The sequence below is a fragment of the Epargyreus clarus genome, unplaced genomic scaffold (genome assembly GCF_041222505.1).
Source record: "Epargyreus clarus isolate Ecla_fem2 unplaced genomic scaffold, WU_Ecla_fem_2.2 ptg000025l, whole genome shotgun sequence".
In the NCBI taxonomy this organism is placed as follows: Eukaryota; Metazoa; Arthropoda; class Insecta; order Lepidoptera; family Hesperiidae; genus Epargyreus; species Epargyreus clarus.
In genome coordinates this window covers 817,501-841,288 of record NW_027332232.1, presented here as the reverse complement: position 1 = coordinate 841,288, position 23,788 = coordinate 817,501, and the positions used below count along the sequence as shown (strand labels likewise).

At 42.5% G+C, this 23,788-nt stretch overlaps 1 protein-coding gene across 3 annotated transcripts in view; it reads right to left on the bottom strand.

The window, feature by feature from the left end:
- Positions 1–690: 690 nt before the first annotated feature.
- Ide (Insulin degrading metalloproteinase) overlaps positions 691–23,788 on the bottom strand; it is a 39,897-nt gene continuing 16,799 nt past the window's right edge. For 2 of the 3 annotated variants that reach the window (XM_073087081.1, XM_073087082.1), the window contains exons 14-26: positions 23,009–23,155; positions 22,383–22,465; positions 21,808–21,952; positions 17,262–17,417; positions 16,336–16,411; positions 15,812–15,938; positions 14,933–15,003; positions 12,953–13,110; positions 9,762–9,896; positions 8,683–8,811; positions 8,196–8,276; positions 5,360–5,488; positions 691–4,677 (exon numbers count right to left, since the gene is read on the bottom strand). In XM_073087081.1, coding sequence (XP_072943182.1) covers positions 4,570–4,677; positions 5,360–5,488; positions 8,196–8,276; positions 8,683–8,811; positions 9,762–9,896; positions 12,953–13,110; positions 14,933–15,003; positions 15,812–15,938; positions 16,336–16,411; positions 17,262–17,417; positions 21,808–21,952; positions 22,383–22,465; positions 23,009–23,155 — 1,545 coding nt within the window. In that variant the 3' untranslated portion in view covers positions 691–4,569. The remainder of the gene's footprint in view (positions 4,678–5,359; positions 5,489–8,195; positions 8,277–8,682; positions 8,812–9,761; positions 9,897–12,952; positions 13,111–14,932; positions 15,004–15,811; positions 15,939–16,335; positions 16,412–17,261; positions 17,418–21,807; positions 21,953–22,382; positions 22,466–23,008; positions 23,156–23,788) is intronic. The other variant, XM_073087083.1, reaches the window with a different exon arrangement.

Genomic DNA, 23,788 nt, shown 5'->3' with positions numbered 1-23,788 from the left:
ATTTACTTTAATATAAACAATTATATTAAGTTACCATTATAATATTTGGAACCAAAATACATAGATTGATAAACTTGCAAACTTACAATTTATAAAACTTGCCACTAGATGGCGCTATTTTATATTATTTTGTAACATACTTTATGTAATACGCATTATTGAAGTAATATAAATAATCCGAATAATTACAGATATATGTTTGTTTCTCTTATCATTTTAGCAGATGCGTTCATTTACCTACCCTTTTTTCTATTCGATATATATCATAATTATCATTCGTAAGGAGTAAACTCCAATCGTGCGTCGTAGCTGACACACACACATTTTTAAAGTTATTATTATTATTATCTTTTTAATTTTAGTATAGCAAACATGCATGCTGTCCATCTGATAACTGCCGCCCATGGATATCTATAATCAACCTCAGTTAAGAATAGATTCCTACCCGAGGTCGGCCACAAGCGCCGCTACCCCTTAGGACTAAAGTGGAACGCCTCGGACAAGTATGTCTCTTACCAGACTTCAAACTCACACAGCAGCTCTACACTGCTATTATAACAGAAACAGGTGTGACGGTGGTGCCAGAGTCGAACCACAAAGAGTTCTACCAATATGAGAGGCTGCTATATACTCCATACACAAGGCATTCAATCTTAGTTTAAGAATCCAGGATTAAAAATAAAACTCCGATTTTTATTTATTGTACATTTTATTTTAGTCTTTTTAAAACCTTACATCATAACATTGTAATTGCTATCTAAATATATAAAAATGGAAGTAAGTATGTATGTACATGTTTGAGGTCACTATACCGGTCTGACGCGCAGTGTCCCGGGTTCGATCCCCGGCCAGACAGATATCTAAATGGTACATCTAGGTCTCTTTCTGGGTTTGGGTGCTTATGTATTTGCCTATGTGTGTGTGCATAGCACCCACGATACAGGGAATCCTAGTGTGGGGCTGTGAGTGTAGAATGCGTTATTTTTACAATTTGGTTGAAATATATATTTTTAACGACGAATTTAAACATATGAGGTGTCGTTGGATTTCTAAATTGTGGGAGTGACAACCTAACTAATATTATAAATACGAATGTGAGTTTGTTTGTTGTCACGTCACTGTCACGTCGCTGTCACGTCTTAACTACATAACAGATTGTCATAAAATGTACACACGTTGTCAGGGGTGCAGAAAGGGACATAGAGTAGCTTTTACCCCTTAATTCCTATTATATTATTTGACTAATCCATAATAAATCGGGTTTCATATATTGTACACAAAAAAGCAGTGATAGTGACAGCCTAGTGGTTAAGAAACTCGGCCTCTCAATCGAGGGGTCCGAGGTTCAAATCCCAGGCACGCATTTCTGATTTTTCAAAGTTGTGTGCGTATTATAAATTAATTATCACTTTCTGAAGGAAAATATCGTGAGGAAAGATATACCTGAGATCTTAAAAAAGAGGTTTCAAAGATATGTGAAGTCTACCAATACGCACTTGTCCGGCGCGGTGGACTATGACCTAATCCTCATTCTGAGACCCGTGCCCAGCAGTGGGACAGTGATGGGTTGATGATGATGACATTGTACATTACATACAAACCATCAATTTTTATATAAGTATTATATTAGTCTATAAGTATAACTATTACATAATGGCATTTATGAAAATTACGAAAAATCTTATATATAAAATTCTCGTGTCACAATGTTAGTTACCGTACTCCTCTGAAACGGCTTTACAGACTTTCACCAAATTTCATATGCATATTCAGTAGGTCTGAGAATCGGCTACTATCTATACTTCATACCCCTAAGTGCTAAGGGATGTTCACCCTTAACATTTTTTATTTATATGGCAACACAACGTTTGCCGGGTCAGCTAGTCTTAAATAATTTAAACTTACTTTAGTCACAGCTTATGTGCGCTATTCTGGCATAATACAAATTTGGGGTTTTCATTAATTACGTGAGGTGATTTTGGAAAATTTTGACAAATTTGATTTCGAAATTGAACTGTCTACCTATTACGGTTTAATTGATAAAGAAGTTCCAGCTCCACATGTACCATTAGGTTAAGTTTGACATTGTAAAAAACATTTTTTTAAAGATGTGTGTTATGGAGTTTCTTTCGCCGCTTCTTCTCCATAACGAAACACCTTGTGAAGTGGTGGTAGTTGTATTGATATTCAAAAAGTGCTCTGTAAAGAACCTATTTTGAATAAAAAGAAATGATTTAATTTGATTTGATTTAAAGCGAAAAAATACCAAAAATAGCGAGTTTTTGTATGGCGACCCCTATTTATTTTCAAAGTATTTTTATTTTCGGAAAATTTGTTATACTGGCAACCCTTATACATACTCTATAAACAAGCCCTGTGACAGACGGACAGATAGCAGCGGCTTAGCAATAGGGTTTAGTTCTACCCCTTGGGTACGGAACCCTAAAAATAAAACATTTATTTACTTTAGTAGCATTTTCTGAAAACCTTGCAATTAGTAGCCTACTTCATGGTGTCTATTTTACTTGTCATTTGTAAAAAAATGTCATTATTTTTCCAAAACGCGCCAAAAGAAGTATAGGTTTACAAATATAAAAATACTTTATATTTGCGAAGTTTCCCTGATACGGTCTGACGGTAACGCGCGGGGGGTTTCAGGTTCGATCCCCGGCCAGACAGATTTAGAGCTTTTACACAAAACTGCGATGCGTCGTTGCATCGTAAAAATTTGCAAGCTCCCTCAACGCATCGCAAGAAGTTGCGAATTGATTCGCATCGCGCATTCCTGCGTTGTTTCGTCACAGTTGTTGTTGTTGTTGGTCACCCTGGGAGACGCTATGCCGCACGATATCGCATCGCAGCAATTCGTGTCGCAATTTTCTGCGTTGCGAATTCCCATCGCGTCGCATCGCAGTTTTGTGTACGAGCCCATAATGATGAATGTAGATATCTGTTTCTGGGTCTGGGTGTTAGTGTATTCGTGTGTGTGTGCATGGCACCCACAAGGAATCGTAGTGTGGGGCTGTGAGTGTAGTTTTTTTTAAAGATTCCATTATATTTGGTTCGAATCTAATCGCATGTAATTAATGTCAACCCCTGTATCTAGATATTCTATCAATTTTTACATTCTACCATTCACCTAATGACAGTTGGACATTATATCTAGATTTTACCCGACTGTGGAAGGTAATGTTTCTCGCGTATGTATGTATGTCTCATTCTTCATCACGCTTTACAGCACAACCAAAGTAGATATTAGTATATACTATACGGGGAGATTTTAACGGAACGCGGAGGGTAATGTTTTGAGTGTATGTATGTCTGTCTCATTATTTGTCACACCCTACAGCACAACCAAAGTAGATATTAGTATATAATATACGGGGAGATTTTTAACTGAATGGGGAGGGTAATGTTTTGAGTGTATGTATGTATGTCTGTCTCATTATTTGTCACACCCTACAGCACAACCAAAGTAGATATTAGTATATACTATACGGAGAGATTTTTAACAGAATGCGGAGGGTAATGTTTTGAGTGTATGTATGTATGTCTGTCTCATTCTTTGTCACGCTGCAGCACAACCACATTAGATACTAGTATATAATATACGGGGATATTTTAACTGTATGCGGAGGGTAATGTTTTGAGTATATGTATGTATGTCTCATTCTTTGTCACGCTGCAGCTTACGGCTTGACGGATTAACATATGAGGTGTCGTTGGATTCGTCTAAACTGTGGGAGTCACATAGGATATACTTAAACAGTCGGTTTTTCGTTTTTATAATTATTACTACATACTTCAATGAATTATCACTTGTTTAAACTGTCAAAGAAAACAGGCCACTGAAGGCCCATTTGAAAAATTCACCCTATACCATCATCATCAACCCATCACTGTCCCACTGGGCACGGGTCTCAGAATGAGGATTAGGCCATAGTCCACCGCGCTGCACAAGTGCGTATTGGTAGACTTCACATACCTTTGAGTTTTTTTAATAAATCTCTCAGGTATGCCTTTCCTCACGATGTTTTCCTTCACCGTTTAGCAAGTGATAATTAATTTCTAATACGGACATAACTGAAAAATCAGAGGTGCGTGCCTAGGATTTGAACCTCGGACCCCTCGATCGAGAGGCCGAGTTACTTAACCACTAGGCTATCACTGCAATATATAGTGGGCTATAACTATCGTTCAGACTATAGTAAGTAGCCCAGCCCATTCTTAGCCCCTTAAGTTTCACAAAACCCTCCAAGGTTTAGTTTAAGGCAGTGATAGCCTATTGGTTAAGAAACTCGGCCTCTCGATCGAGGGGTCCGAGGTTCAAATCCCAGCACACACCTCTGATTTATCTAAGTTATTAGCGTATTACAAATTAATTATTATTTGCTTAAACGGTAAAGAAAAACATAGGAAACCTACATACCTGAGAGATCTTAAAAGAGTTCTCAAAGGTATGTGAAGTCTACCAATACGCACTTGTCCAGCGCGGTGGACTATGGCCTAATCCTCATTCTGAGACCCGTGCCCAGTGGGACAGTGATGGGTTGATGGTGTGGTGAGGCCCTACAGTTTGCACTGAGCGCCCTTCCTAGGTATATTCGTGAAGGGTATAGGGTGCGGATAGAGTCGACGACGACACTTGAACTCCACTAAGTCTGTTATCTTGATTGGCTGAAAAGAAATTATATAAATTAAACATTTATCAAGGTTTTTCATAATTGAGAGGTACATAAATAGATAGATAGATAGAAAGATAGATAGATTAGATAAACAGATAGAAAAATAGATAGATAATTCTTTATTGCATACTATACTTGAATTTAAAAAACAATAAGCGATATACATATGATATAGTATTTGAGTACTTTGTGGTTCGATTCCGGCACCACTGTCACATCTGTTATTATAACAGTAGTGTTAAGCGCTACTGTGTTCTGGTTTGAAGTAGCAACGCTTGTGGCCGATCTCAGGTAGGACTCTAATCTTATCTGTAGTTGATTACAGTTCATAACTCCAGATAAGATTAGATTCCTACCTGACAACGCATCGCAAAAGTATGTTTTTTTATAATATAGGAGTAGCAGACGAGCATGCAGTCCACCTGATGGTAAGTGGCTACTGCCGCCCATGAACATCTGTAATCAACCCCAGATAGGATTAGATATTCCTACGTGAGGTCGGCCACACAAGCGCCGCTACCCCTGAGGACTAAGCTGGAACGCCTCTAAGTATGTCTCTTACCACACTTCAAACCTACACAGCAGCGCTACACTGCTGTTATAACAGAAACAGGTGTGACGGTGGTGCCAGTCGAACCACAGAGGGTTTCTACCTTTAAAAAAATACTCCATACCTCAGCCTGTTTGCCAGTTGTATCAGTTTCATCTTCATCTTGTTCTCGTCTCCCGGCACCGCCCTCTGCCGTCGACAGAACGTGTACTGATAACTTTTGACGTTCTGACGAATCTGCACTTATGTGTTTCTGGTGACAATAGAATATGGGAAATTATAAAACGATCGAATAAAAAAATACTTAGCGATTGATAATGACGCGCAATACGAATTGTCAACGATCCGAGGATCTCCGATCGGCTAGAACCTTTAAGCTTACGGAGGGACATAGGTTCCCTCTGCGTGTTCTGCCGGCTTTAAAATGGTGAGTGTTCCGAGGAACTATTTGGCCTGGTGCCTACGTCACCATTCCTCCATCGTACAGCTCGCCGAAGGATGAAGTTCCATCCACACCAACTGGACTCGTGGCGGTCCTCCACGGTTCGGTTTGCACGGACGTTCTTGCCACGGACGTGTAAGATGTGGAATGAGCTTCCTCCCGAGGTATTCCCGGAGCGCTATGACATGGGGCTCTTCAAAAAAGGTGCAAAAAGAGCTCTTCAAAGCCGGCGATGCATTGGCGACTCCTCTGGTGTTGCAAATGTCCATAGGCGACGTTAACTACTTTCCATCAGGTAGCACGTCTGCTTTATCGTCAGGTTCAAATATATAAAAAAAAGGCATACTGTTTTAATAACTTGTGCGACTACATTACTAAGTGCGCGACTGGAAATATAGAGAGGCAACTTTAGTATTAATATAGATTAGGTTTTTTCTAATTGAATTGGTTAGGTTAGGTTGGAACATATAACACAATATAAAACTAAGCGAGCGGGTGGGCCCAATCTGTATGAATTCAGACCTTACCTTTATTCATGATCAATGACATGAGCACACAATATTCAACTTATTATAGTATTTTTCAAAGTGGTTTTTGTATTCGAAACACTTCATTTAAAATAACAAATATTAGGTCGCTCAAATATAATGGAGCTTCTCATTTCGTATTTTAAGTAACTCACATTAATGTTTGTAAGTTGCTGTTCTGTTGATTTCCCGTCACTCGCAGCCAGTCGCTCACTTAGTAATATTATAAGCACAATTCATTATTTTTGTCATACAAAACTTTTATTTGCAGTCACTCGTTTAAATACTACCCATAGAATATGGATGGAGACATTATTTACAAGTCTATGTTGATAGCCTAGTGGTTAAGAAAGTCTGCCTCGGATCGAGGGGTCCGAGATGCAAATCCCAGGCACCTTGGATTTTTAAAGCTATGTGCGTATTACAAGTTAATTATCACTTGCTTAAACGGTGAAGGAAAACATCGTGAGGAAAGGCATACCTGAGAAATTTAAAAAAATGTTCTCAAAGGTATGTAAAGTCTACCAATACGCACTTGTCCAGCGCGGTGGACTATGGCCTAATCCTCATTCTGAGACCCGTGCCCAGCAGTGGGACAGTGATGGGTTGATGATGATTATAATAGGGATGTAGAAATTGATATTTCATCCTAAAAAATCAAAATTCCTTTTTTTTCGAAAATTTTCTTTACGCTAGTTTCGCCCCTGAATAGGTGTAAGATCGGTTTTTGGAGAATCGATTCTTTAGGCCTCGATTTAATGTGAATCGATGTATGACACTTCGATCCGAATCCGACACCTGGTCGGGGGGGCGGCCTGAACTCCTTTTGCCTACGCGTGGTCGCCACTCGAGGACCTTCCTTCCCCACCGGTTATCGGTCCTCCGAGCGATGTGGCCGGCCCATTGCCACTTCAGCCTGCTAATTTTGAGAGCTATGTCGGTAAGCTTAGTTCGTCTACGGATTTCATCATTGCGAATCATGTCTCGTAGCGAAATACCAAGCATAGCCCTCTCCATAGCACGCTGAGCGACTGAGCTTTCGAACTAGGCCTACAGTAAACGACCAAGTTTCGGCGCCGTAGGTCATCACTGGCAACACACATTGCTCGAATAATTTCGACTTCAGGCACTGAGGAATTTTGGACGAGAAGATACTCCGTAATTTCCTGAACGCCAAAAATGAAAACAAAAAATGTCATTGTCAAAATACGATTACAGGTATTGTAAACCTTAAGAAATGAACAAGAAACAAAAACTAACAAATTCTACAAAAAAAAAAAGACTTAACAACTATACACAATTTAACAAACGCACTATGAAAACGAGAAAACATTCGAGTTCGATCACGATCACGAAAATGAATAATATCAGCTACGAAACTTAAAAACGGCGGCAAAAAAAAAATATTTTGAATCCCGATTGTGTTACCATTATTACATTTTAATTTTCTACCATAAACCTTGTTTTCTATTGTAGCGACTTCCCGCTACTCGTCAAGAGATGGCGCTGCTGAATCACGCTATCGAAGTTTTCTAAGAATCTGGTATATATACAAGTTCCGAACTCAGACTGTCGGAGCACGGCCGCTCCCCGGGCATGATCACCTACCCCGGCGGGAGATCTACCTTTGCCAAACTATTATTATTACTGTTTGGATCGAAATTGAGAGAAAATAAATATTGGAAAATGTGAATAGATCTTAATTTATTTAGATTATAATGATATTATCGTTGTAATACTTTAATATCGTCAAAAATAAGAAAGTACCATTTGAAACGTATTTTCTTGATAGGTCAACACCTTTGTTTACACTTTAAACACCTACATATGAATCGGTCTATAGTACAGTCCGCGTAAAACTACTAGTCCGCTCTGAATATAGAAATGAATCGCGTCACCATAGCAAATTGATCACACCTGCTCGCAACAACTTCAGAGCGGACTAACAGTTTGGCGCGGAGTATAATAGCTAAGACAAAAGGGTCATATACCATATAGAACTGAATGAGTTCCTCCTTAGTGACCGTGTTCAGTTGTTCCACCTCCACTCGCGGCCGATCGAAATTGTACACCTGAAATATATAACATAGCTAATATAAATATTGTACATTGAAAAATTAAAATTATATGGACAACTAGCTGACCCGGCAAACGTTGTGTTGCCATATAAATAAAAAATGTTAAGGGTGAACATCCCTTATCACTTAGGGGTCCGAGGTTCAAATCCCAGGCACGCACCTCTGATTTTTCAAAGTTATGTGCGTATTAGAAATGAATTATCACTTGCTTAAACGGTGAAGGAAAACATCGTGAGGAAAGGCATACCTGAGATCTTAAAAAAAAAGTTCTCAAAGGTATGTGAAGTCTACCAATACGCACTTGGCCAGCGCGGTGGACTATGACCTAATCCTCATTCTGAGACCCGTGCCCAGCAGTGGGACAGTGATGGGCTGACGATGATGATGAATTGGTACCCACCTGCGCTGTGATCTCACTCCAGAGTTGCGAGGCCTTGCTGGACATCCTCTTAGGCCTCTCCAACCTCTGGGCAGCTAATGCCGACCGATGCTTAGCGAACTCCTCCTCTGTCATATTCTCCAAGTACTCCTGTTATAAAATACAAAAAAAATCTTTCTACACTCACAGCACCCCACCAGGTTTCCCTGTACCATGGGTGCTATGGACACACACAGACAAATACACAAACACCCAGAAACAGAAACCTAACTACATCATTTAGATATCTGTCCGACCGGGGATCGAACTAGGGACCCTTTGCACGTCAGATCGGTTTGGTGACCGCTCCGCCACGCGGGTCGTAGTCATCGAAACTCATTCATGTAACACATAATATGTGTTACAGTCATATCACACTGATTCATGTATAGTTCACAAAATTGCTAGTTATTAATAATTTACGTCATTTTTTAATACTAATTTAATATTTATTTAATTTATTATTTAATTACAATTATTCTTTTTGTATATTTTTGTATATTCAGTCTTGTTAACTTAGAAATTGTCATCTGATTTTTGCAATATCTTTTTACTAAATCTTAAACTAAGAAATTTATCAATATCATATCAATTGATCACAATACCTAAGCTCCCACCTCTGTTCGTCTCTACTTACCTACCCCCTGCTCGTGTCCGACCCCCTGTCCCCCCTACCCCCTGTATCCCCAGACCCCTGTCCCATAGATATTATGTCAATTGATCTCAATACCTAGGCTCCCACCCCTATGTTTCCCCCTACCTAACTACTCCTCCTCGTATCAGTTCCCCTGCGTGTCCCCCTATCCCCCCGACCCCCTGTACCTTCGACTCACTGTCCCCTCGAACCCACTGCCCCCACCCCTGTACCCTGACCGTTCTCCCTGTCCCTCCCCCGACCCCCACTCGCTGTCCCCCCCACCCCCTGTCCCCCCTACCTCCCTGCGCCCCACCCCAATACGCCCGAATCCTGTCACCCCGACCCCTCTACCTGTCCCTCCCCCGATCCCCACTCCCAGTCCCCCCAACCCCCTGGATCCCCTGTCCCCCCGAACCCTGCCTACCCGCGCGCCCTGCAAGAACGCGTCGATCCGTCGCTCGAGGAAGGCGGGGTGCCGGTCGCTCTGCACGATCACGCGGAGCCCCTGAACACCGTTGGAGCGCCGCACGCCCGAGAACACTATGTAGCCGAGCTGCTCCTGTAACGGTTGAAAGCAAATGTGATGCAGATGAACTGACACAAGGGGTTGTATACGTTAAATGAAAGAACTATGTGAAGGTAAAGACTGGAGGTAAAACACACACGTAATAGTCCGGTCAAGTTAGACAATTAAAATAGCAAAAATTCCGGGAAAGCTAAATTTTCGTCGAGACCTTGGGTTTACCATTACAAGTAAAGTGTCAATAGTCCCAGTCGATCTGATGTGTGCGTCGGCACTTATTCGGGATCAAACGTCAAAATTTTAGGTTTTTTGGACTTTTCTCGAAACCGGTAAGTTTTATCACTTTATTTATTTATTTATTTATTTATTTATTAAAAAGTCGCACCAACAAGGTGAACACTGATGCATACAAATTATTTCGATAAAACATTGAGATATTTAATTAAGTGCCACCTCAATTACAGGTGCGAACAGCTTGAGCAACTACATACTAAACAATATTTTATAGTTATATTCTAAAATGCTATTAGGAAAAAAAATGTAAAAAAATAACAATATTCAAAAAACTATACATTCCTGATAACTTAACTCACAACATGATTACAAATTAAATAACATAACTTTAGAAGTGCACGTGGAAGCAGGGCTCGCTGAGCAGCTCCAGCGTGACGTTGCTCCGCGCAGTGTGTGTGTGTGTGTGTGTGTGTGTGTGTGTGTGTGTGTGTGTGTGTGTGTGTGTGTGTGTGTGTGTGTGTGTGTGTGTGTGTGTGTCAGTGCGTCACCTTGGTCCTGAGCACGTGGAAGCAGGGCTCGCTGAGCGCGTGCGCGAGCAGCTCCAGCGTGACGTTGCTCCGCGCGGCGCGCAGTGTGTGTGTGTGTGTGTGTGTGTGTGTGTGTGTGTCAGTGCGTCACCTTGGTCCTGAGCACGTGGAAGCAGGGCTCGCTGAGCGCGTGCGCGAGCAGCTCCAGCGTGACGTTGCTCCGCGCGGCGCGCAGTGTGTGTGTGTGTGTGTGTGTGTGTGTGTGTGTGTCAGTGCGTCACCTTGGTCCTGAGCACGTGGAAGCAGGGCTCGCTGAGCGCGTGCGCGAGCAGCTCCAGCGTGACGTTGCTCCGCGCGGCGCGCAGTGTGTGTGTGTGTGTGTGTGTGTGTGTGTGTGTGTCAGTGCGTCACCTTGGTCCTGAGCACGTGGAAGCAGGGCTCGCTGAGCGCGTGCGCGAGCAGCTCCAGCGTGACGTTGCTCCGCGCGGCGCGCAGTGTGTGTGTGTGTGTGTGTGTGTGTGTGTGTGTGTGTGTGTGTGTGTGTGTGTGTGTGTCAGTGCGTCACCTTGGTCCTGAGCACGTGGAAGCAGGGCTCGCTGAGCGCGTGCGCGAGCAGCTCCAGCGTGACGTTGCTCCGCGCGGCGCGCAGTGTGTGTGTGTGTGTGTGTGTGTGTGTGTGTGTGTGTGTGTGTGTGTGTGTGTGTGTGTGTGTGTGTGTGTGTGTGTGTGTGTGTGTGTGTGTGTGTGTGTGTGTGTGTGTGTGTGTGTGTGTGTGTGTGTGTCAGTGCGTCACCTTGGTCCTGAGCACGTGGAAGCAGGGCTCGCTGAGCGCGTGCGCGAGCAGCTCCAGCGTGACGTTGCTCCGCGCGGCGCGCAGTGTGTGTGTGTGTGTGTGTGTGTGTGTGTGTGTGTGTGTGTCAGTGCGTCACCTTGGTCCTGAGCACGTGGAAGCAGGGCTCGCTGAGCGCGTGCGCGAGCAGCTCCAGCGTGACGTTGCTCCGCGCGGCGCGCAGTGTGTGTGTGTGTGTGTGTGTGTGTGTGTGTGTGTGTGTGTGTGTCAGTGCGTCACCTTGGTCCTGAGCACGTGGAAGCAGGGCTCGCTGAGCGCGTGCGCGAGCAGCTCCAGCGTGACGTTGCTCCGCGCGGCGCGCAGTGTGTGTGTGTGTGTGTGTGTGTGTGTGTGTGTGTCAGTGCGTCACCTTGGTCCTGAGCACGTGGAAGCAGGGCTCGCTGAGCGCGTGCGCGAGCAGCTCCAGCGTGACGTTGCTCCGCGCGGCGCGCAGTGTGTGTGTGTGTGTGTGTGTGTGTGTGTGTGTGTGTGTGTCAGTGCGTCACCTTGGTCCTGAGCACGTGGAAGCAGGGCTCGCTGAGCGCGTGCGCGAGCAGCTCCAGCGTGACGTTGCTCCGCGCGGCGCGCAGTGTGTGTGTGTGTGTGTGTGTGTGTGTGTGTGTGTGTGTGTGTGTGTGTGTGTGTGTGTGTGTGTGTGTGTGTGTGTGTGTGTGTGTGTGTGTGTGTGTGTGTGTGTGTGTCAGTGCGTCACCTTGGTCCTGAGCACGTGGAAGCAGGGCTCGCTGAGCGCGTGCGCGAGCAGCTCCAGCGTGACGTTGCTCCGCGCGGCGCGCAGTGTGTGTGTGTGTGTGTGTGTGTGTGTGTGTGTGTGTGTGTGTGTGTGTGTGTGTGTGTGTGTGTGTGTGTGTGTGTGTGTGTGTGTGTGTGTGTGTGTGTGTGTGTGTGTGTGTGTGTGTGTGTGTGTGTGTGTGTCAGTGCGTCACCTTGGTCCTGAGCACGTGGAAGCAGGGCTCGCTGAGCGCGTGCGCGAGCAGCTCCAGCGTGACGTTGCTCCGCGCGGCGCGCAGTGTGTGTGTGTGTGTGTGTGTGTGTGTGTGTGTGTGTGTGTGTGTCAGTGCGTCACCTTGGTCCTGAGCACGTGGAAGCAGGGCTCGCTGAGCGCGTGCGCGAGCAGCTCCAGCGTGACGTTGCTCCGCGCGGCGCGCAGTGTGTGTGTGTGTGTGTGTGTGTGTGTGTGTGTGTGTGTGTGTGTCAGTGCGTCACCTTGGTCCTGAGCACGTGGAAGCAGGGCTCGCTGAGCGCGTGCGCGAGCAGCTCCAGCGTGACGTTGCTCCGCGCGGCGCGCAGTGTGTGTGTGTGTGTGTGTGTGTGTGTGTGTGTGTGTGTGTGTGTCAGTGCGTCACCTTGGTCCTGAGCACGTGGAAGCAGGGCTCGCTGAGCGCGTGCGCGAGCAGCTCCAGCGTGACGTTGCTCCGCGCGGCGCGCAGTGTGTGTGTGTGTGTGTGTGTGTGTGTGTGTGTGTGTGTGTGTCAGTGCGTCACCTTGGTCCTGAGCACGTGGAAGCAGGGCTCGCTGAGCGCGTGCGCGAGCAGCTCCAGCGTGACGTTGCTCCGCGCGGCGCGCACGCCGCACGCGTAGTACAGCGACGCGCACGACGACTTGTGTACGCTGTTCTCCGTCTCGCGGACGTACCATGCGCCTGGAGGAACGCACACTGCACGTTAGTATGCGCTCAAGATGATAGAACCCATACCACACCCTTCAAATGAGAAAACAGCAGCGCTTTACATTGCAAATGAGAAAACAGCAGTGCTTAACATTGTTATAACAAAAACAGGTGTAAAGCCCGCTCCACATTCTCGTTTCTCGCGCTTTTCTCACATTCTCGCGAGATTCTCGCGAGAATGTGGAGCGGACTTTACAGTGGTGCCTATGGTGGTATTTCTGCTGTAACACTGTTAAGCAGTGCTGAGTCCCGATTTTAAGTGTGGTAAAGGAGACATACTTTTCCGAACGCGTTGGAAAAGTATGTCTCCTTTAGTCCTCATGGATAACGGTGCATGTGATGATGAATGATTCAGTTTTAGTTTTTATCAAAATCGGCCTCATAACTCTTTTCATCATTTTTCGCTAATCCTTATAGTTTCGGATTTGGCCCTGAAGGCCTATTTGAAAAATTCACCCTGTATATAAAATTGTATGGCTACTGTCTGTGCCAGCAATCAACGCATAGGTGAAACCGCTTAATCTAGATTCCTGATGTTGCGCGTAGGTTCTTAATAAAACGATGATGAGCACTAAGAAAGGAAATTTTGAAATTCCGTCCCTAAGGAAGTAAAATGGTGGTTGAAAGTTTGTTTGAAAATCCGTCAATAGATGCTATGAAATTTTGTTTTTGGCCTTCTAAATACAAATAATGAAAAAATAATGAAACTTCTAATTTTGTCGTTATTGGAAATTCAGCCCTTAAGTAGATAAAATAGGGGTAGAAAATGTATTTAAAAATCTGACAATTTTAAAGCAAACACTATGAAATTTTATATTTGGCTTTCTGGATAGATATAACTGAACCCTTTTTCGTCGTATTCTGAAAATGAACCCCCAATGTTCCCAAAAGGGGCTCAAAAGTTTGTATCATTACTTTATTTTATAATTTAAGCGTACCAAGTCGCGGACATTTACTGTTAATTAATAAATGAAGCAGTGATAGCCCAGTGCTTAAGAAACTCGGTTTCTTAATCGAGGGGTCCAAGGTTCAAATCTCAGGCACGCACCTCTGATTGTTCAAAGTTATGTGCGTATTAGAAATGAATTATCACTTGCTAAACGGTGAAGGAAAACATCGTGAGGATACCTGCATACCTGAGAGATTTATAAAAAAAAATCTCAAAGGTTTGTGAAGTTCACCAATACGCACTTGTCCAGCGCGGTGGACTATGGCCTAATCCTCATTCTGAGAGACCTGTGCCTAGCAGTGGGACAGTACTGGGTTGTTGATTCAAATTGGTTCAATACTTTTCGAAAAAATCACGGGCACACAAACTTACATACATACATGCATACATACATACATGGCGGTCAAATACATAACCTTTTTTTACGTCGGTTTTTTGTATGGTAAGGCAGACATGCTTTTCCGAGGTGTTCCAGCTTAGTCCTCAGGTAGCGGCGCATGTGACCGACCTCAGTTAGGAAACTAACCCTATCTGGGGTTGATTACAGATGTCCGTACGACACTAGCTTACCATCAGTTGGAACATGCTCGTCTGCTACTCCTATATTATAAAAAGAAATATATCTTATATATAAAATTCTCGTGTCACAATGTTAGTTACCGGACTCCTCCGAAGGCATTACCGATTTTCACCAAATTTTATATGCATATTCAGTAGGTCTGAGAATCGGCTAATATCTATTTCTCATACCCCTAAGTGATAAGGGTTGTTCACCCTTAACATTTTTTTTATTTATATGGCAACACAACGTTTGCCGGATCAGCTAGTAACTTATAAATATATTACCTTTTTCTAACTCCACTTCCCTGTATAACATGAGTTGTTGTGCCAGCAGCGGCGTTGCATCTTTTGGTAATCTGTGGAGAGAGAACATTATCTTTTTATTCCCGTTATTAATAATCGATCTATCCAATGTTTTCCTAACCAAAGATCGATTTTTGTCAATTTTTCTTCATATATTATTATAATTTTTTTGTAAGCAATGTTAAGCGCTGCTGTGTTCCGGTTTGAAGTGTGGTGAGGGATATATACTTTCCCGAGGAGTTCCAGCTTAGTCTTCAGGGGTAGCGGCGCATCTGTGGTCAAGTTCAGGTAGGAACATCTAATCCTATCTGGGGTTGATTACAAGTTTACTATTGGCGGCAGCGGCTTACCATCAGGTGGAGCATGCTCGTCTGCTACGCCTATATTATATAAAAAAAAATCAACGGATTGCACTCCAGGATTGCGGCAGAAGGGAAAACTTTCGAAACCTAAACTTAATAAAAAAATAAATAAAAATAGAAAATTAAACTGACACCCGATGACATATTTTTTCTAAGCTGAACAACGCCGCTAAAGAAGAACCTCAAATACTAAATACTTACATACTAACTTGCTCTCGATAACAACGCCGCTAAAGAACCTCGCATACTAAATACTTAAACACTAACTTGCTCTCGATGACAACGCCGCTAAAGAACCTCACATACTAAATACTTAAACACTAACTTGCTCTCGATAACAACGCCGCTAAAGAACCTCACATACTAAATACTTAAACACTAACTTGCTCTCGATAACAACGCCGCTAAAGAACCTCACATACTAAATACTTAAATACTAACTTGCTCTCGATAACAACGCCGCTAAAGAACCTCACATACTAAATACTTAATTACTAACTTGCTCTCGATTGTGTCGGCGATCTGCAGCGCCCTCTGGCGGGTGAGGTTCCCGAACATCAGCGCTTCGACGTGAACTCTGCGCATCATGCGAGCCGCGAAGTCGTCCAGCTGTTCCGCTGTTATCTCTGTAAGAATAATAAGGGTTAAAGCCCATACACAGACAGAGAACGTTTCGTGACAGACGATTTCTTTTTATGTAATTTAGGAGTAGCAGACGAGCGCGCAGTCAACCTGAGGGTAAGTGGTTATTACTGCCCATGGACATATGCAATCAAGCCCAGATAGGATTAGATATTCCTACCTGAGGCCGACCACAGATGCGCCGCTACCCCCGAGGACTAAGCTGGAACGCCTCGGAAAGTATGTCTCTTACCACACTTCAAACTCACATAGCAGCGCTACACTGCTGTTATAACAGAAATAGGCGTGACGGTGGTGCCGCCGGAGTCGAACCACAAAGGGTTCTACCTTCGTAAGACTTGCCTAGCAGGGATTTAAGGGTTGTAGTGTAATGGAACATACCCTTCGCAGCATCCAATAGCTGACATCTAGTCCAGACTAAGTCGGAGAGACACAACGCCTGATGGTAAACTGCATGCTGAAATGATAAAAAAAATGATTCCCTGTATCGTGGGCGCTATGGACACACACAGAGACAAATACACAAACACCCAGACCCAGAAACTGAAACTTTCACTGTTTAAATTTCTGTCTGGCCTGGGATCGAACCCGGGACCCTCTGCGCGTCAGACCGGTATGGTGACCGCCCCACCACGCGGGTCGCAAATAGGCCGCAATAGATTTATAAAGTTAATAGATTGTAACACATATTTATGTGTTACCGTACAAGTCTGAATTACGGTAGATTCTATGATATTCCGGTAAAACCTAAAACTAATCCACATGAATAGGTAAATGTCCGGATTTATTAAAAAAAATATTTTTCCGGCTTTCGTTAATAGAAATAGGATTTTCCGAACCATAATTTATTTAGTTTATTTTCGTAAATAATAACAAGCATTTTCTTATCAATAATTTATTTCCACTGCCTTACTGCTGTTAAGCAGTATTAGTTCAATTATCTTTAGAATACCAACATATGGTATTTCTCTCTCCATTTTGTATTTTATAATTACCAATTATTACCCCCCTCTCCCACTACATAAGACCGTTCCCCCATTTACCCAACACAGAAGGTACTACCCCCTCCCCAATTTATATCCCCCAAGCGTGACACTGTCGGTTCCGAAGGCCCTTTCTAATTTTCGTCTCCTACCCTTCTTACCCCCTCACCTGCCACCGCTTACCAGCCTCGACGTCCCTATTACCCTTTCCTCTTCTCCCCCCCCTCTCCCCACTCCCCACTCTACTGCACTATGCTGTCCACTATCCTCTCCAGCAGCACGTGTTGCTCCCCCCTCCCCTCTCCCATCTCCCCCCCCCCTCACCTGATACGGCTGCTCCGCCTCGAAGTTCCTGATGGCCCTCACGTGGCTCTCCTTCATGATCTCGAAGCGCTGCGGATCAGTCTTGAAGTGCACTATGCTGTCCACTATCTTCTCGAGCAGCACGTGCTGTTTGTCGTCGTAACCGTCTATTGTGACCTGAAAAGGGGGGAGAAGGGGGTTAGTTTTATGAAAAAAAAAACTAAGATTTTATTAATATATTTATATAACTATAGTCTGATTCATAATTAGGTGTCCAAAATGTAAACAAAGAAATTTTCACTGTCAAAATTACCAAGAAACAAAAACTTTAACAAACTCAATAAAAAACGAAAACTTTAACAAATATATACAATTTAACAAATGCATTATGTAAACGAAAACGAAATGAAAAAAACATTCGAGTTCGATCACAATTACGAAAATGAAAAATATCAGCTACGAAACTTAAAAATGACGGCACAAGAAATGTTTTGGATTCCGATTGTGTTACCATTATCACATTTTAATTTTCTACCATAAATCTTGTTTTTTATTATTATTATGACTGTTTGGAACCAAATTGAGGTGATAAAAATATAAGAAAATGTGAATTAATCTTAATTTATTTAGATTATTATTTTATTATTGTTGTATTACTTTAATATCGATAAAGATCTACCATTGCAAACATATTTTCTTGATAGGTCAACACCTTTGTTTACATTTTGGACACCTAATTATGAATCAGACTATAGGTAACTAAAGAAAAAACTATTAGGTTGCACAGAATGACGTAGAGATAGATAAGGCCGTAAAACATTACCCTCCGTAGTCGACTAAAAAACACCTAAAAACAACATTAGTAATGAAAAAAGAAAACGTATACTTTAAAAGTGATTTTTGTAATCTCTTCCGTCATTTTAATATGTAACGGCATGCGGTATTTTAAATTTATATTTTCCCTTTTGGGTTTCGGCAAAAAAAACGGCGTATCGTAAGTACCCGTCAAATGTCTGAATACCGCGATAATTTTAGTCAAAATATCATAAATAATAATAATAATAATAATAACGTTTATTTACGAAAACAAGGACTACAGCAATCATTATGACAAAATACAAAATCACATAAAAAAAAACAAAAAAATAAAAATTTCGACTTATAAATATACCTACTATTTTACGGACAATGTTTTGCATACCGTGCTGCAGGCCAAGCTCGCAAAAAGGTTACCGGAACTCAGCGTAAGTCGCGAAAACATGGTTCACGACACTGATTTTCAGTCCGGTCCCGGTATTGAAGTAACTCGGACGGCTGTCTGTGTGTATATTTATTTTCATTCTTGCTTTTTTTGGAATATGCTTATGTATTATCCTATTGGTAGTATCAAAATTTAACTTATTAGTATAAACATAATCTAAAACCTAATGAGAAGCTACAACTCTGAGGGTCGATAAAATTAAGTTAAGAGACTAGTTTACCATGACAATACGTATACTATTAGGAAACTTCTAAATGATTTAATTTGATAAAACACTGTTCTTATGATGAAGTACTCGTACATATTGAAGCTTCCACAATATATATATATATATATATATATATTTATTTCTTTTGTGCGCTATCCATATTATAATCATGTTTTTGTTTTTCCAACAACAATGACTTGTATGTATTTTTGAAATTCCTCAATGTTTTCGTGGTATGAAGAGGCGGCGGAAGGTTATTCCAGCACCTCGTGGCGCTGTGCTTAAAGCTACTCCTGAAAGATGCCGCACGATTATAGGGATATAAAAGCTTGTGAGGGGTAGACCTCATGCCAATTCTTTTATTTTGGTCCCTGGCCCATATCAGTTTCCTATACAAGTAACTGGGTTCTTGACATCTAACAACTCCAAACAGAAGAGTAGCAAAATGTAGCCGCCTGCGGTATTCCATTTTCAAAATATTTGCATTGTTTAAAAAAGGACCTACATGTGCCCGAGGTGGGATATTAAAGCAGAATCTTCCGCAGGCATTTTGAACCCTTTGAATTAATTTCTTGGAACGCGCCAGTAGACGGGGCCCTAAAAGAGTGTCAGCGTAGTTAAATTTAGAAAGTACTAGGGACTCACAAAGACTAATGCGTACTGCTGTACTGAGGTAGTTACGTATGCGGTATAGAATTTTGAGTCTATAGAAGCAATTACGAATAATGTCCACCACATGTTTCTCAAACCGTAGGCTTTCATCCATTATTATCCCTAGGTTACGAACAGTCACCACCCTTTCTATTACCTCTCCATTTATTACAATAGTGGGGTTTCTTGAACTAATTTTTCTTATTTGTGCCGGAGTTCCTAAAATTATAAATTTGGTTTTTATCGGGTTGACGACCAATGCATTTCTTTCGGCCCATAAGGATATACGTTCAAGATCCGAATTTAGATTTCCGATAGCTATGTTAACATCGTCGGGCTTAAAGGACATGTAGACCTGCAGATCATCCGCATATATGTGATATCTACAATGCTTAATGTTGTTAATGATGTCAGCACTATACAAAATGAAAAGCAGCGGTCCTAAAATGGATCCTTGCGGAACACCGCGAATGACACGTAAGTTTTTAGACACTTTTTTTGATCCGTCAAAACCTTGCTTTAGTTCGACCCGCTGAAAACGGTCTTTGAAATAACTGTCAAACCACATAAGTGTTTCTGTACTTGCTCCATAATATGATAGCTTTGAGAGTAGCAAATCTACATTTATAGTTTCGAAAGCTCGAGAAAAATCCAATAGGACCAAGATAGTGCCCTCTCCTTGGGACTGCGCTGTCAAGATATCGTCTACTACACTTATTAGTGCAGTGGTTGTGCTGTGTTTTTTTCTGAAACCGGATTGGTGCACAGGTAATATGTTATTTGCAACAAGATATTCTGTAAGCTGATTGCATGCTATCCTTTCAAGTACTTTAGATAGGCATGGCAATAGACTTATTGGGCGAAGATCGGTCAATTTAGATATATTAGACTTTTTGGGCATAGGCTGGACTACAGCTTGCTGCCATGTCTCTGGGAAGGTATTTACTTCAAAAGATCTATTCACTATGGCAGTAATTGATGTGAGGCAATCCGGAAGTAGTAACTTGACCATGTCAAGTGATATACCATCACACCCAATCGCATTTGATTTTAAAGAATTTATAACATTTACCACCTCGTACTCTGTAACTGAGTGGAAATTGAAGGTAGCGTGACAGAAACGATTAAACTCGTAGAACGTTAATAGGCTGAAAGAAACTTTGGTTATGCCGGGGACTTTTAAAAAGTGATCGTTGATTTCATCTGGATTATTGAATTGGGAAGGGAGTGAAATGTCTTTACATTTTACCTCGACATGCTGTTTTATGTGCTTCCACATTATTTTAGGTTGGTTAGAATTAGAATTTATGTATTGTTTAAAATATGCAGACTCAGTATGCTATTGTTTAAAATATATATAAATCGCTTCGGTAACAATAAATTCAATGTACAAATGACAGTAACTCAGTCAGTGTAATGTGTACTGTACACATACATATGTGTAGTATGTACCATGGACGTATGTATGTGTTCAGTGTGTACTGTGGGCATATGTCTGGACGTGTGTACTGCGGACGTGTGTACTCCTAGTATGTGTACCCTGGACCTGTGTACAGTGTGTACCGTGGACATAGATATGTGTAGTGTGTACCGTGGACTTACGTATGTATGTGTTCAGTGCGCACTGGGGCAGTGTGTACTGTGGGCATATGTCTGGACGTGTGTACTGCGGACGTGTGTACTCCAAGTATGTGTACCCTGGACCTGGGTACAGTGTGTACCGTGGACATAGATATGTGTAGTGTGTACCGTGGACGTATGTATGTGTACAGTGTGCACAGCGGCCGTGCTAACGTGTTTATTATGTACAAGGCCGTGTGTACGTGTGCGGTGTGTACTGTGACCGAAGGCATATGTACGTGTACTCTGGTTGTGTGCGAGTGTCCGGTGTGTGTATGTGTATGTGTGTATGTGTCCGGACGCGTTTGTACCCGGAACCTGTGTACTGTGGTTGTGTGTGTGTGTGTGTGTGTGTGTTTGTGTGTTTGTGTTTGTGTGTGTGTATGTGTGTATGTGTATGTGTGTATGTGTCCGGACGCGTTTGTACCCGGAACCTGTGTACTGTGGTTGTGTGTGTGTGTGTGTGTGTGTGTGTTTGTGTTTGTGTGTTTGTGTTTGTGTGTGTGTATGTGTGTATGTGTATGTGTGTATGTGTCCGGACGCGTTTGTACCCGGAACCTGTGTACTGTGGTTGTGTGTGTGTGTGTGTGTGTGTACTGTGTTTGTGTGTTTGTGTTTGTGTGTTTGTGTTTGTGTGTGTGTATGTGTGTATGTGTATGTGTGTATGTGTCCGGACGCGTTTGTACCCGGAACCTGTGTACTGTGGTTGTGTGTGTGTGTGTGTGTGTGTGTACTGTGTTTGTGTGTGTGTGTGTGTGTGTGTGTGCGTGTGTGTGTGTACTGTGTGTGTGTACTGTGTGTGCGTGCGTGTTTCAGGCTACACTCACACTGAGCCCGTACTTGGCGTTCCCGAGGCTCCAGCGCAGGCCGGCCAGCTCCGCGGCGTACGCGAACTGCTGCAGCTGGTCGCGGAGCAGCAGCACCCACACCGAGGTCAGGTTGCAGCACACGGGATCCGCGTACGCTAGGGGACTAAGGAAAAGGAGGTTAATTTTAAAGGTACAACTAATATCGATTAAAATAATCGATTTTTTTGGGTCCAAAAGATCGATCCTCCGATTAATCAATCTTAGATCGTCATCCCCAGTTCCCGCGGGATTTCCGGGATAAAAACTATCCTATGTCCTTTCTCGGGTCTCAGACTATCTTGTACAAAATTTCATTAAAATCGGTTCAGTGGTTTAGGCGTGAAGAAGAGACAAACAGACAGAGTTACTTTCGGATTTATAATATTAGTAAGGAAGTAAGGATAAGGATCTTGAGTTTCTATGTACCTATATGCCACTATTTTGTAATTAATTAAAATAATTTGTCGTTGTTATGTGTGTGTACAATGCATTACGTAATAAAGTTATTTCTTTCTTTCTTTCTTTCTTTACTTAATCTTAAGAAAACTAATTACCTGACCAAATCCATGGTGACGAAGGCCTTTGGCAGCATAAACTCATTGTCCCGTTTAAACCAAAGCCGCATCAGTGGGGTGTCCTGAAATTACAAAAAAATGTGGTATTCAAAGAACACTCCGTATGTGTATTGTTATAAAAATCGCAATCGAGTATTTTTTACGATATAGGAGTAGCAGACGAGCATGCAGTCCACCTGATGGTAAGTGGCTACTGCCGCCCATGGACATCTGTAATCAACCCCAGATAGGATGATATTCTTAATTGAAGTCGGTTACAGATGCGTCTACTCCTGATGACTAAGTTAGAACGCCTAGTATAAATCATTGTATCCCGACTCCGGCGGCACCACCGTCACACCTATTTCTGATATAATAGCAGTGTTAAACGCTGCAGTGTTCTGCTTTGAAATGTGGTAAGGGAGACATACTTTTCCGAGGCGTCCCAGCTTAGTCCTCAGTGGTAGCGACACATCCGAGGCCGACCTCAGGTAGGAATATTTTATCCTATCCGGGTTTGATTACAGATGTCCATACGGCAGTAGCTTATCATCAGGTGGGCTGCATGCTCGTCTGCTACTCCTATATTTTATTAAAAAGCCACATGGTATGATGGTGGAACTAACCTTGATGATGGCTGGGGCGATGGCTTCCGAGGTGACGTCAGAGCTGGTCTCCAGGTCTAGCCGCGAGGGGATGAACTCGTTGGGAGGGGGGAGGTGGAGTTCGGGGGGTGGTTTAGCTGCCTTCCACGCCTGGAAGACATTACGAGGCTACAATTGACATGATGACAGTATTAAAAAATCAAATAATAAATGATTTAAGAAAACACAATATATTGAAAGGATTCTCAAAAATGACTCAGTATTAAAAAAAAAACTTTAAGATTTATTATATTTTCAATTAAATAAAAGTATAAAATACTGCAGTCGGCCATCTTCTCTGAATCGCTAACGGGGCGCGAATGACGTCATTTTAGGGTATTTCACGGAATTGCTTGAAATTTTGTATGGGATGTTCTAGTGTGACGTCACCAACGGACGCCATGACACCCGCGAGCGTTTTCGCGCTTAATTCAAAATGGCTATAAACAAATGCTATTATTTTCATTAATATTACATTTATTACCGAAATAATACGATTTTTGGAATCGGTAGACATGTACCTACATTATAGAAGGGGTTTTCAAAATTTGTCATCATGCCTATTGGCATGTGTACTGTAATCGTTATTTAATATTATATATAAAATTCTCCTGTCACAATATTAGTTTTTTTTTTTTTTATAGTATGCGAGTAGTAGACGAGCATGCAGTCCACCTGATGGTAAGTGGCTACTGCCGCCCATGGACATCTGTAATCAACCCCAGATAGGATTAGATATTCCCACCTAAGGTCGGCCACAGA